This window comes from Mustela nigripes, chromosome 1 (assembly GCF_022355385.1).
Source record: "Mustela nigripes isolate SB6536 chromosome 1, MUSNIG.SB6536, whole genome shotgun sequence".
Taxonomy (NCBI): Eukaryota; Metazoa; Chordata; class Mammalia; order Carnivora; family Mustelidae; genus Mustela; species Mustela nigripes.
In genome coordinates this window covers 67,915,525-67,930,732 of record NC_081557.1, presented here as the reverse complement: position 1 = coordinate 67,930,732, position 15,208 = coordinate 67,915,525, and the positions used below count along the sequence as shown (strand labels likewise).

The window sequence follows — 15,208 nt, the reverse complement described above, 5'->3', positions numbered from 1 at the left end:
GGTGTAGAAGAGGGGACTCTGAACCCTTCCGGGGAGCTTGTGCGAGTGGAGGCGCGAGGTCTGTGGGGAGCTCTGCGTGCGCCAGAGTCACACACTTCGATGATCGCTGCCCCGGTCTGCGCTTTTCCTCCAGCGCTGGTGGGCCGATCCTTGATGCGGGAGCCGGCCCCCGGCTGTCCGCCGGTGGGTGGGCTTAGGGGCTGCCGACAACTGCTTCTGAACCTCTTACAGGAAGTGGAGAAACAGGAGGAGATGCTGTAGCCCACAATCTTTGCAGCTGACGGGACCTTTAAACTGGAGGCTGCTTGGGCTGGGCTGCCTACTCTGCCCTTTGTTGCTGGGCGGGTCCAGGCTAACCTCCCCGTCTGCCCTCAGGTCCCTCAGGCTTATCTCCATCTTGACCTGTCCTCTGAACGCTCATCCAGCAGTTTACCCAGCTCTGCACTGGGATGGCTCACAGGACTTTGGACTCACAATGGCCGGGACTGCAGTTGTCTTCCCCTCCAGCTGAACTCCTGTCTTCCCTATCTATCTGGCTGAATGCACTACCATCCATCCATCCACCCAACCCAGAAGCCTCCAGCACTATCTTTACCGCTTCCATTTCTCCCAGCTGCCACAGCCAATTTCCAAATTCTCTTGCTCCTCTCTCCTAATATACAAAATCTGATGTTGATCAGATTACATTAATATTAATACAGTAATAATAATAATGAAAATTTAGTTTATTCGTATCTCCTTAATGTTTACCTTGTATCCTTTTTTTTTCCTAGGATCCCATCTAAGGATGCCACACTGTGTTTAGTTGTCACATCTCCTTAGTTCCTCTTAGCGGTGACAGTTTCTTAGACTTACTTTTGATGACATTGCTTTTTTTTTTTAAATTAATTGTAAAGTGCATTTAGGGATTGAATAATACATGCTCTTCCCCCACCCGACCCTTGCTCCAGTGTCATTTATTAGAAGGAAGCCAAAGCAGCTGCGGACCTCACAGCAAGCATTCCAGAATCTGTTTGATTTGTTTTAGACCTTTGACATTTGAATAGGAGACTTTTTGCAACCGAAATAGTCAAAGTCAGACTAGTCCAGCCCACTACACCATCTGTTCTGCTTATATATTCAATCAAGTAATATTTGCTGAACAACCATTTATGTATCTGCACTGTGGTCTGGGCTGGGGATGCAGTAACGAGCAAAAAAAAAGTCGGGGGTCTTTGCTTCCATGAAGCCTACATTGCAGTCAAAGAGGCAGAAGAAAATCAAACTAACAGAAAGATAAAATGGTCATGTCTTGTGATAAGCACTACAAAGGAAAACAGTGACTCTGGGAAATAACAGAGGAAAGACTGGGGAGCTCAAAGGTCGCCAAGAAAGGTAGATAGAGGGATGAGAGTGCTGGAGAGGAAGAGTACTCCAGCCACAGAAAGCAGTGTGTGCAAAGGTCCTGAGGCAGAAAAGAACTAGCAGGACACAAGAACTGATCAAAGCTAGAGCAGGGAAGAGTTGGAGATCAAGTTGGAGAGGTATGCATTGGCCAAATCAGGCTGGGTCCCAGACCAAGGTAAACAATTTGGATATAATTAAAAGTGAAATGGATGAAATAACATATGGAGAGGGCTGTAAAAAATGACCACAAACTTGATGGCTTTCATGTATTCTCTCCAAAATCATATTTACTGGAATACAAGATGCCGGCAGGGCCAAGCTCCCTCTGAAGGCTCTGAAGGAGAATCTGTTCCCTTGCTTTTCCCAGGTTTTACAGTAGCATTTCTTGGCTTGTGGCCCCTTCCTCCAACTCCAAAGCCACGGCACAGTGTCCTTCTTCAGTTGTCACATGGCCTTCTTCCATAGACAAACCTCCCTTTGCCTCTCTTAGAAGGGTGCTGTGACTTTTATTTATGGACAACCTGAGTAGTCTGTCTCAGGATCCTTCACTTCACTGCATAGTCCTTTTTAACCATATAAAATAACACAGGTTCAAGGATGAGGACACAAAATCTTTGGGGGACATTATTAAGCCTAACCCTGAGGGCAAAAGAGAGAAGACGGCCCAGTAGCAAGCCCTGAGGCATGCCAACACTTAAGTTAGATGGGAGAGAAGGAATAAGCAAGAGACTGAGAAGGGAGAGCTGAAGGAAGAAGGAAGGCTGGCAAGAGGTCATGGTGATGAGCCAGGGGACCATGGGGTATTTTTGAAAGAAGGAGCCATCAGTTGTTATGGACAGGTTGCGTGAGATCAAAGTGAGGAAGCCATTAGAAATGGCCTCGTGGTTGTTGATTTTGACACCAGCAAAATGTGAGGTGGGAGCAAGTCACACTGAGTTGGAAGTCACTGGAATGGGTTGAGGAATTCATGAGGTGAGGTGGTGCAGGCAAAAAGTTCTGCTATGAAGGGAACAGAGAAACTGGGCTAGAAAGGGTTATGAAATTAAGGAGAGCAGCCCTCTGTCTTTTAATAGTGGGTGTTGCCGATGACTTCATGCAGTAGAAAAAGCTGAACACTGAGGGAATGAAGTTCTTGAGAGAGCCAAGAAGGTATAAGTCCAGAGCTAAGGAAGAGACCTGCCCTGGTGAGAGCAGGGATACTTCTTCATTGTTACTGGAGATGTATCTAATTGTAATTGGTTGTCTCAAGGGCTGAGTCAGAGGAAACAATGTTTGCGGATAGTCCTATTCTTTGGGAGACATATTGTTATTCTGTTTCATTTCCCTTAGCAGGTATAACAAGGAGAATTGCTGAATATCTAAAAGACTATTCTCCTTTAACCAACCGTGCCCCACTTCTAATGATCAGGTAATAGTAAAAAAAGAAAAAAAAATGCACGTAGCCATCTCATAATCTGTGAAACTTTATTAAAAAGAGAAATGGTGTGTGATCAAACTACTTTATGGCTTCATTTTCATTAAAAAAATAGACTAAGAGAAAAGGGGAAAAAACTAAATAATTTGTTATCTAGGTGAGTTATAAATAAGGCATTTAATATAATTATCACTATGAAATTATACAGCCTACACACGTATGAAAACCGTAGAACACATACTACAAAATCACATTGTCAGTGGTTAGCAGGCTGGAATTCAGAATCCTTTGGGTACACTGTTGGATATGACGTTCAAGCCAACCAAGAACAGAACTATTAGCATCCGCATCCTGTTTCATGTAAGACTATAACTTCTATCAAATTACCCATTTTCCCTCACCAAGATGAAGATGAGAAAGTAGGAAATGTCCCTCCACCAGAGTTATTTTTTTAGGTTCTACTTGTTCACCTGGACAGCCAAATGATCTGCTAAGGCAAATGTACCGATATCATTCATCTGGCATTGACATTGGCATCGCAGGGCATCTGGCCCTGAGTTAAGGGCAATTTCTCAGTCTAGTAATAAGCAAAGTTGCTTTTATCAATCTTAACCTAACGTTTAGGCATGTATACAGAGAGTGTGGATCACCTTGTAATGGGTTGAGTTTAATTGTCTGGTAATTTATTTTTGCATTTGAGCCTTGAAAACTGTAATGCATGTCTTCAAAACCAATTTAATGATTTAAAACCTTATAACTGGGACTCTCTTTTTTCTAGCCTTTTCTTTTCTGTTTTTTTTTTCCTCCTCCCCCAAAGGGCTGTCTTTAAAAGGCATGGAATCAAGAATTTTGTGAGAGTTCTTCTCCCTACCAGTCAGCTGCACTGATGACTTCCTCCTGGTGTTGCTCACATGGTGAGACTGTTTTTATTTCCTAGAAGATGCAGACTTTGAAAGATCCACTAGGTGAATAAAAAAATCAGACTCAAGGCTCAAGTCCAGATTTGCCTTCTGTAAAGCTTCCCTCCCACGCAGGAGCTCCTACTAAACTTTAGGAAGTCTCTGCTTCATAGTGGGAGATCCTATGCTTCTCTTGTAGAACTTCTGGCCCTCCACATTCTGAAATACAAAACAAATTCTCTGGATGATTTGGGGGGGGGGGGGGAAAAAAAAAACCCTGTTGCCATGGAAACTTTGTAAAAACATATAACATGACTTGAGTTGTAAACATCAAAGTATCTCTGCAGGTTTGCATAAAAACAGCAGCAATTTTTTTTTTTAAATGCTGATAATTTTGCCTTCTGTAGCAAACAGAGCACAGGCTATTTATATTAAAGTGGAAAAGGCCAGGAGATCTGGCTAAGGCCTCCAAAAGCTTCATTTGGTCAAATTCTATCAGCAGACAGTGGTTTAGACATTTTCATGAACTCCTCAAGAAGTTATTTTCCCTGAAATGACTAAGGGAAATATCTTATATAACATTATATAGTGTTGAAAAATCAGTGCCATTCCACTTAGGTGCCTGAAGCAGTATAACTCCCAAAGTCGTCCATCTAGAAACTTGGATGGTTAGCTGAGGAAGCACCGTCTAATCTAAGAATTAAAAAAAAAAAAAAAAAAAAAAGGAAAATAAAGATATCTTTCAGAGGGTTGTCCCACTTCAGCAAATTCTTTCAGAGAACAGACTGTGTTTTCTCAGTCACACCTGTTCTTCTTTCTGTATTTTATACCTGAGGATTATTCACAGCCCATTAAAAAAATAAATAAGTAAAAGCAAATTGCTATGATTGTCTTCTGGAGGATCAAAGCCTGATCCAAGATATAATGTAAACCTGTCTTAATGAACGATGCCTTGTCCAGTTTCCCTGCTGAGGACGACCAGCTGGTTCACAGAGCATCCGTGGGGAGTGCACAGGACTGGACTTCCCGGTATGCGACCTGCTTCCTTGCCGACCGCAGTCTGAGGGAGAGAATCACTGTGGAGATCAGGAGGAGGAGTCCAAGGATGAAGAGGATGACCAAGGCTGCTTTGGCTCCCCTAGGACCCAGATTCTTGCCAAAGAAATAAAGCTGCTCCTTGCCAGGTTCTGTGAAAAGAAAAGTGAGGTGTCAGTCCTCCGCCCTTCCCTAGAGAGTGAATGCTGACCATTGGCATGAGGGATTCAGGGAGGGTATCATTACCATTGGGGGGCACTGTGGCTGGGTGGGATGCTCCTCCAGATGGAGATTTCGTGGAGTAAGGGATCCTGTTGTCTAGATGAAGATGACAAAATTGATTGTTTTATAAACAACAAAAGTAGATTCTTTTCATGACATGAGTTATTTCAAGGGTTATGCCATTTTACCAAGGAGGACTTTATTCTGTTTGTATCTGCAGGGCTTTCTTAAGTTCTTACTATTTTACATACCTACACACACACTGTCCTTACCCCATCTACCTTTCAAGCTTCTGCTCACCCATTAAAATCCATATGAAGCATTATAGCTTCTAGAATATTTGCTCATGTCCCTACGTTGTTAACCATTATCTCCATTATCTCCACAGAGCCCTGTACTCTGCATTCTATGTTGGCACATATCATATTCTATAATAGTTACTGTTTATATGTCTGTCTCTCTTACTTGACTCTGAGCCCTAGGGGGCTCTTAAGTCTCCTATTTTCAGGGCCTACAGGAAGCCTAGTACATCATCCCTGATAGAAAGCAGTACCTATGTTCCGAAGGACTGTGTAGGTTGTCTCCATGCCAGCATGGATGTGGTCAGACACGTGACAGTGTAACAACCATGTCCCTGGGTGATCAGCAAACAACTCAATGGTTTGGAATGTCCCAGGAAAGAGATCATACACATCTCCTCGATAAGATTTATCTATCTGCAGAAAGAAGGTAATAAAGATAAGAGCAGGAATCAATAAAATGGAGAATAGAAAAATAATAGAGATAAATCAAAGAAAACAAAAACTGATTCTTTGAACAGGTCATAAGATGTGATACCATCCTCCACAATGCCCCCAATGATCCCTGCCTCCTGCTGTTTATAACCTTTGTAGTCCCCTTCTATATTGTATGAAAGTTGGTCTGTGAGAGCAATAGCATGTGGAAGAAGTGATGGCATTCTACTTCTAAAAGACTTAGACTCTCTCTGTTGCTCTCTTCTCTTGGATCACTCACCCTGGGGGAAGTCCGCTCCCATGGCATACCCATGTGGTGAAGAAATGAAGCTTTCAGTCAGTAGCCCCATGAGTGAGTTTGGATGTGGATTCTCCAATCCCAGTCAAACCTGACAACTACTGCTCCAGCTGACATCTTGATTACAGCCTCATGAGAAATGCTGGGTCATGACTGACTAGCTAAACTACTCCCAGATTTCTGACCCAGAAAAACTGTGAGTTAGCATTTGTTGTTTTAGGACACTAAGTTTTGGGGTAATTTGTTATAAAACAATAACTAATGCAACCCCCTGGACAAACTGACCAAGAAAAAAAAAGGCACATATTACAAATATTAGGAACAAAAGAGGGGATGTCGCTAAGACCTTCCAGGCACTGGAAAGCATAATAAAGGAATATTATGAATAACTATCTGTGAATTTTACAACTTGTATGGTATGGACAAATTCCTTAAGATGAAAATTACCTAGGTTCACTGTTCATATTATCTATTAAAGAAACTGGAATTATATTAAAACTTTCTAATAAATTAAAACTCCGGGTCCAGATGGCTTCATTGGCAAATTCTACGAACATTTAAAGAAGAAATAGTATAAGTACTAAACAAATCCTACTGGAAAATAGAAGAGGACAGACCACTTCCAACTCATGAGGCCAGCATTACCCTGACGCCTTAGTACTTTACCTATACATTATCCTAATACTATATGAGAAGAGAAAGCTATAATGAATATTTTTCATGAACATAAGTGTAAAATCTTTAAAAAATACTAGCATGAATCCAACAATATATACAAAAGATAATGCATTGTGACAAAGCATGACTGATCCTGAGGTTGAATACTGGTTCGATATTTGAAAATTAATCTATGTCAATGACAAATATACTAAAGAAAATCATCCACAAACTAAAGAAGAAAAATGTGATCATCTCAATAGATGCAGAAAACACATTTGATAGAATTTAACATCTGTTTATGATAAAAACTATCAGCAAACTAAGAATAGGAAAAAAGAAAAAACCTCCTTTCACTTATTAATAGGAACTACAAAAACCCTAAAGCAAACTTTATATTCAGTGATGAGTAACTGAGTACTTCCTCCACCCCCCCACCAAGACTAAGGTGAGGATATTTCCTTTCACCATTTAGATTCAACATTTGAGGTCCTAGCCAATGCAATAAGGCAAGGCAAGAAATAAAAGGCTTACAGATTGAATAAAGAAATAAAACCATCCCAATTTACAGAAAAGAAGATTGTCTATGTAAGAAACCATCACCCCAAAATCTACAAAAAATCTACTAGAACATTTTAGCAAAGTTGTAGGATACATGATCAATTATACAAAAATCAATTATACTTCTATATATTGGTAATTAAAAATTAGAAATTGAAATAGAGACAATGCAACTTATACTATCACCAAAACCCATGTTATTGCTTAGGTAATAATCCAACAAAATATATTCAAGATCTGTATGCTGAGATGGAAAAAACATTCCATGCTCATGGATTGGAAGAATAAACATTGTTAAAATATCTATACTGCCCAGATCAATCTACACATTCAATGCAATCAAATCCAAATACCATCAACATTTTTCACAGAGCTGAAACAAACAATCCTAAAATTTGCATGGAACCAGAAAAGACTCTGAATATCTAGGGGAATGTTGAAAAAGAAAACCAAAGCTGGGGGCCCACACAGTGCCTGACTTCAAGCATATTACAAGGCTGTGAACATCAAGACAGGATGGTACTGTCACAAAAACAGACACATAGATCAATAGAACAGAATAGAGATTCCAGAAATGGATCCTCAACTCTATGGTTAACTAGTCTTCAACAAAGTAGGAAAGAATGTCTGATGGAAAAAAGACAGTCTCTTCAATAAATGGTGCTGGGAAAATTGGACAGCTGCATGCAGAAGAATGAGACTGGACCATTCTCTTACACCATTCACAAAGATAAACTCAAAATGGGTGAAAGACCTAAATGTGAGACAGGAATCAATCAAAATCCTAGAGGAGAACACAGGCAGTAACCTCTTCGACCTTGGCCACAGCAACTTCTTGCAAGACACATCTCTAAAGGCAAGGGAAACAAAGGCAAAAAATGAACTATTAGGACTTCATAAAGATAAAAAACTTCTGCAAGGCAAAGGAAACAGTCAACAACCTAGAGAATGGGAGAAGATATTTGCAAATGACATAACAAACAAAGGGCTGGTATCCAAGATCTATGAAGAACTCAAACTCAATGCCCAAAAAGTAGATAATCCAGTCAAAAAATTGGCAGAATACATGAGCAGACACTTCTTCAAAGAAGAAATACAAATGGACAACAGACACATGAAAAAAATGTTCCATATTACTTGTCATCAGGGAAATACAAATTAAAACTACAATGAGATGCCACCTTACACCAGTTAGAAGGGCTAAAATTAACAAGACAGGAAAAACAAATGTTGGCAAGGATGTGGAGGAAGGGGAACACTCTTTCATTGTTGGTGGGAATGCAAGCTGGTACAGCCACTCCGGAGAACAGTATGGAGGTTCCTCAAAAAGTTGAAAATAGAGCCACCCCATGACCCAGCAATTGCACTACTGGTTATTTACCCTAAAGATACAGATGAAGTGAAAAGAAGGGGCATCTGCATCCCAATGTTCATAGTAGCAATGTCCATAAAAGCCAAACTGTGGAAGGAGCTGAGATGTCTTTCAGCAGATGAATGGATAAAGAAGATGTGTTTTGTACATACAATGTAATATTACCCAGCCATCAGAAAGGATGACTACCTACCATTTACATCGACATGGTTGGAGCTGGAGGGTATTATGGTAAGTGAAGTAAGTCAATCAGAGAAAGACAGTTATCTTGTGGTTTCACTCATATGTGGAATATAAGAAATAGTGCAGAGGATCATAGGGAAAGGGAGGGGAAACAATGACTTTATTTGTGATAACTAAAACCCAGAAAGAAGCCAAATGCCCCTCAATGGGAAAGTGGATTAACAAACTGCAGTGTATTCACACCTTGGAATACTGCTCAACAATCGAACAGGACAAAGTACTGATAACACGCAGGATGGACGCAGTTCAAACGTGTATCCTAAGTGAAATGAGCCAGTTTCAAAATGCTGTAGATGGTGTGATTCCATAGATTTGACATTTCAGGAAAGGCAAAACTACAGAGACAGAAAGTAGATCAGTGGCTGCCAAAGATTAAGCATGAGAAAGTACCTTCCTCTAGAAAGTGCAACAAGGACATTTAAGGAGGTAATGAGGATGTTAATCAGTATTGATTACGCTATCGTATGTGCTGCCCCAAATAGAACCGTACACTAAATTAAGGGGCTTTTGCTCAATGGCAATTGTACTTAAATTTTTGAAGTTTATATGTGTACAAAATAACTGTATAGGCATATAGAATGATTTTTATAGTTTTATTAAATTTTATAAATTTTTAATGTATTTTTAAAGATGTGAATTGAAAAAGGCAAGTTCTGAAAAGCAGCACAGCCATTTAATATGTAAACTGTAGTCATTGTAGACTAATATTTGGTGTCTTAACTATGTTAAATAAATACACAGAGGGGAAATATTAGGCGTTTGTTAAAGTTACTATTTATTGCTGTTTAACCACAAAAGGACCAATGCAGGTTCTTCCACGAATTAGATGTGATCATTCTTTTCTATTCTTTCTCCCTATAGACTTCACTAAGCTCTTGGGACCATGGCCTATTTATTTATTTATTTATTTAAAGATTTGATTTATTTATTTTCAAGAGTGAGAGAATGAGCAGCAGGAGGTGCAGAGGCAGAAGGGGAAGGACAAGCAGATTCCCCGCTGAGCACAGAGCCAGAAGCAGGGCTTGATATCAGGACCCCAATATCATGACCTAGGCTGAAGTCAAACTCTTAATTGACTAAGCCACCCAGGCACCCCAGGATGATGGCCTATTTAGATCTTATTCATGGTATGCTGATTCCTCAGGACAGGGGTGGGGCCTGGCAGTCTCTTCCTTAAACAGCACCCCCGGGGTGATTCTGTACAGTGAGTGCCACCAAGGTGGAACAGCTTGATGCTACACAGGCAGACCACACATGGTCCAGCCCAGCTCAGCTGCGCCGGAAAAAAAAAAAAGACAAGATAAAGTTTTGGAGCCAGCTTGAAGTATCTACTGGATAGGGCTTTTCTGTTAGCAAATGACATAGAAAACAAAGGAAATAAAAAGAAAGTAAAAGAAAAGGGGGAAGGTTAAGGATAAGTAACAGACTACTACCGTGGCTTTTATATGTAGTATTAACAGCATCATCCAGAGTGGTAAAAATTATCCCCATACAACTGATGAGAAAACTCCCCTCTGAAGCTTGGAGAGTTTCTCATAAGCACAACAAAATATATACACATATTAAGAAATACCTACCGGGGGGGTGGGTATAATCACGTTATTCTGTTCCATTTTCTAATACGACCCTCACAAGTCATTTTTATTCACAGTGAACATACATTGACTCTTTGAGTTCAAAAAGTCTTCCCCAAAGCATATTTCTAATACTTACTTTGAAAAGAAAGCTCTCAGCATGATAATGGATGGTATGTATGTCCACTTCACTTCCCATTCCCAACAGATACCAGTTTGTCATTGTATCTTCATTCATGATAAGGCCATGGAGATTCCCAAAAATCTTTCCATTGATAGCTAAGAAGATGAAAACAGTCTTTGATTAGTGGTCATTACTTAATCTGGTTTTAGAAATGGTTCAAGATCTTTAAGTTACCCATATTTTCATCTGCCTAATAAACACATAACCATCATACTCACACCAACGTTCCCACCATTCTAGACCCAAAAGCCAGGTTATGAAGAAATCCTTACAAAAGAGAGCCGGAAAAGAGAGGTCACAGTTTATTTTCAAAAGCTACGTCTTGGGTAGCAGGGTGTTGTCTGTGTGCTTGCTGGTTTGGCACATTCTCTTTATAGAGTGGGTTACAGGCTTATTTCTGAAGCAGCCCTTATTTATACCATTCTATAGATGAGTGAACTAAAGCACAGAGAATCAAGGTCCTATAAGTCAAAGTTAAATGACGTAGAAGCTATTCCCTTAACGCTTTGCTTTCTGAGAACTAGTTTGGGGCAAGTTCCTAAGCATGACTGAATTGCCAAAAGGAGGAAAGCTTCACACGGACTGAGCCACGCCCTCACAATGACCAAAGCAAACTCCAGCTGGGTTGACATGATGGGGACTCTCCCTCTACTTTCTACTAAATTTTTATTCTGTGCATTGTGCCAAGGCAAATGAGTTATATTTATTAAAAATAGCATACTCAGAAACTTTGGGGGAAGGGATGCAAAATTATAGGGGAAGAAGTAGCTGAATCAGAAATCAGCCTGCATATTCTAATCAATGTTAGCAATATAAGCTTTGTGACCTTGGGCAAGGCCTATCTTTTTGTATATTTTGGTCAGAAGTATCTTGGTATGATAGTACAAATGTGTCAATTAAAACATATTACTCTCACTTAAAAAAAAAAAACTACCTTAAAGTACATAGAATTAAATAAATAGCATAGACACATTAAAAGAGAAATTTGGAACTCATGTTCCTGAGTCAGTGTAACCAGGCCCTTAAATTTGATTAGCTTGATGTTATGATGTATTCTTATATATCACCCATAAGTGATAATTCATTTTTTAGGAATTACTTTACAATTTTACAGTTTAGGGATCCCAGAGTTCTGAGATAGAGCACCCTACATAATTGATCCAAAGTTGCACTTGACCTTGCTGGTAGCCAATCAATGGATTAGTTCATTCTCTCTGAAGGAAAGGTCTAAAGGAGTTTCTCTAGTCCACGTGCCCCTGGGAATGGAGAAGGGTTCAGAGAAAGAGGTTGGGGACCTACTACAGTTATAGGAATTTCTATAAGCTTATATCAACAAGGGTCTTCTTTTTAAACCTCTGATATACCATGCATTCTGTTGCTCTCCTCAAAATCATCAGTGCGCTTAAAATGTCGTGGATCTTTATTGAGATACTTCTTAATATTGTCATCCAGATACCAGGATTCATTCTCATTAAATACCAAAAACAAGAGAACGAATTCATAATCAACATCACTTCTTCTTCCCTTTTCATTCAACACTCCTTCTCTGCAAATAATCAGAGGACCCATCAAACCGCTATATGTATCCTGAAAGAAAAATAAACTGAATTAGAGGAGCCTTTAAATAATTTAACAAGACAGATTAAGTTAGTAGGAAGGCCACTGTGAAAAGACTGTTGACTACAAAATAATTATTTTTTTGAAGATTTATTTATTAATTTGTGAAGGGAGAGGCAGAGGGAGAGAGAGAACTTCAAGCAGACTCCATGCTGGGTGCGGAGCCCCATATGGGGCTCGATCTCACGACACTGAGATCACAACCTGCGTGGAAACCAAGAGTTAGCCACCTAATCTACTGTGCCACCCAGTCCCCTACCACAAAATAATTAAGAAGCCCTGAAGATGTGGGAATGTTCCTTAAAATGAGCTACGGCAACCTCTTTGAGGGCTGAATTGGTGTCCCTCCCTCATCACTGAGTCACCAGAGCATAGTCCAGTGATTAGTACCTAAAAGATGTTCAACAAATATTTGTTGAATAACTGAATGCTTATTTCTATTTTCCTGTTCACTTTCCAAGTGAGACTATAGAACTATATACAGGTCTTATATTCCACTTTCTATGGGTAATTAGAAAATGATTTGGGACCATGCATGACCACCATGGCAAATTGTTCAGCCCTACGTTTCCTTTGGGAGGAAAACTCCCACATTTCCAATTGCCTATTTAGATATTGCATCTGGATGTGCTTCCAGCAACAGTTCAATCCACTGAGCATTTTTAAAGTGGGTTTTATTATTTCCCTCAAAACACTTCCTTCTCCCGAACTGAGAGGAGTTCAGTTCACCTTCTATTTTCCTATTTTCAGCTTTACTCATAATGTTCTTTCTTCTTAGACTCTCTTTCTAATGCTCCCTCTATAGCCCCGTATTCCTACTGAACTCACCAGACTCCAAGTTGTATTATAACTTCAGTTGTTTATAATATAAACAGTTGTATTTCTGTTGATAGTACTATGCTGTTTCCTGTTGTTTCCTGTTGTTTAGGTCAGGAAACGATTTCAGTGTTTAATTCTTTTTTCTTCCTCACTTTGTCCCATCTCGTTTACTGTCAAATCTTACATTTCTTTTACCTTCACAATACCTCTCCATTCTGTGACTTTTTTCCCATTCCATCCACCATGGTTCTAGTGTTGGATCTTAATCCCTCACCCTGGACTAGAAATTGGGTCCTCTCTGGTCTCTGGCTCACCTCGCATCCAGCCTATCCTTTTTGACTATCATCAGGTCAATCTCATCACTCCCATATCTAGCAGTCTTCAGTGTTTTTCCAGTGATATTCCTGCTGGATAAATACAAACCCTCGACAGGTCCTTAAGGTCCTCATGTGCTCCCCCAGTGGATTTTTCTACCTTAAGTTCCCCCAAACTACTTTCCTTTTGTACCTTAGATGGTGGCCAGTAGGATGCTGAACATTTCCCAAACACTCCTTCTATTTTCCTATTTTCAGCTTTACTCATAATGTTCTTTCTTCTTAGACTCTCTTTCTAATGCTCCCTCTATAGCCCTGTATTCCTACTGAACTCACCAGACTCCAAGTTGTATTATAATTATGGGTGTGCACATGTATTATTTTCCCCAAAGATGATAAATTCTTTCAAGACAGGAATATTTGCATCCTTCATAAAAATTGGTAGGACCATTCACATATCACAAGTGCTCAATAAATATTTATTGGGAAGCAAAAAGGAATAAACAAATGTGGGTTTCCCGTAATTCCAATATGTAATTTTATTTTTTCAGGTGTCTTGTATTTCTCTCCTGAACTCTTGCACTGTCCAATACAACTCAGGGATGTTAGTACAGCATCTAAAATATAAGTTTAGATAATCCTTTCTCCTCTTAAAAATAATAGACAATTCTTACATTATATATCAGATATGATTTTAGTTTGGATTTTGATTTATGACATGTAATTAGAGACTAGTTGTTTTATATACACATATCTGACTTGAATTCAGAATTTCAGAATCTTGAATTGCTAAGTAAAGTTAATCTACTTATTATTCAACTAGTTTGCAGTTTCAGTTATGTTTGGAGTGTGCTTTCTTTTCCAAGTCCAATAGCAATGGCAATACCTTTACAAATGATAGATTTCTCACATCAAAAACCGTGATATAAATTACATTAAAATATATTTTTATTTTATGATTATCTATTTACATATCCTCTTTTGCTTCCAGCTACCTTGTAAATTATTTTATTATTATTATTATGATCAGTTAGTCAATATGTAGTAGATCATTAATTTTTGATGTAGTGTAAGTTCTAAATTTGGTAACTGACACATGGGGATTTTATTTGTTGATTTTTTTTTTAACCCATACTTTAGATTGAGGGTTGGCAAACTTTTTTTGGTAAGTATTTTTTTTTTACTTTGCTGGCCATACTGTTTCTGTAATAACTACTGTTTACAAAGAGATAATAGACTCCAAATGGAGTCACTTATGCAAAGCCCACATCACCAAACTGAGATTTAATACCTAACTTAATTACCATTTCAACCTCTCCCCGGAGTGGAGTCTTAATCTGGAGTTACCTGGTCATGACCAATGAGGTAATCTGCTTCTTAGACATCTGCCATCCCCTAAAGGAAGGTGACCTTGCCACAAATAATCCATTTTTCACTAGTAACTTCCTTATCCCATCCCTTTCTTCCTATGAAAGTTTTTCATTCTGTGCAGCTCTTTGGAACTCTGATCTATCTGCTAGGTAGGAGGCTCCTTGATTCATAAGTTATTGAATAAAGCCTGTAGGACTCTAGAGTGTACTCAGTTGAGTTTTGTTTTTTAAGAGAATTGGTAGCAGTGATGGAATCCAAAGAACACTCCTGATGGCTTTCAGGAACAGTGAGAAACAGGCATGATACCTGAAGACCCTCTGAATTCTCTTTCTTACCATTTCTGAGGGCTGTGGACAAGTTCTACGTGGTTCTGAGCTCTACTCTCTTTGTGTCAAGCTCCCACTCTAATTAGCTTTCCACAGTTCTCCATTGGACTGGAATCCCCAGCCCTTGGTTCAGTCCCCAAATTCTCTATTGGGAACTGCTGGTCGTTACTGGTTGGAGTTGA

The 15,208-nt window shown here is 39.4% G+C and overlaps 1 protein-coding gene across 1 annotated transcript in view; it reads right to left on the bottom strand.

Moving 5' to 3' along the window:
- Positions 1-4,664: 4,664 nt before the first annotated feature.
- HEPHL1 (hephaestin like 1) overlaps positions 4,665-15,208 on the bottom strand; it is an 87,589-nt gene continuing 77,045 nt past the window's right edge. The window contains exons 16-20 of the mRNA XM_059412792.1: positions 11,944-12,166; positions 10,535-10,674; positions 5,510-5,672; positions 4,981-5,052; positions 4,665-4,886 (exon numbers count right to left, since the gene is read on the bottom strand). Of these exons, the coding sequence (XP_059268775.1) occupies positions 4,687-4,886; positions 4,981-5,052; positions 5,510-5,672; positions 10,535-10,674; positions 11,944-12,166 (798 nt within the window). The 3' untranslated portion in view covers positions 4,665-4,686. The remainder of the gene's footprint in view (positions 4,887-4,980; positions 5,053-5,509; positions 5,673-10,534; positions 10,675-11,943; positions 12,167-15,208) is intronic.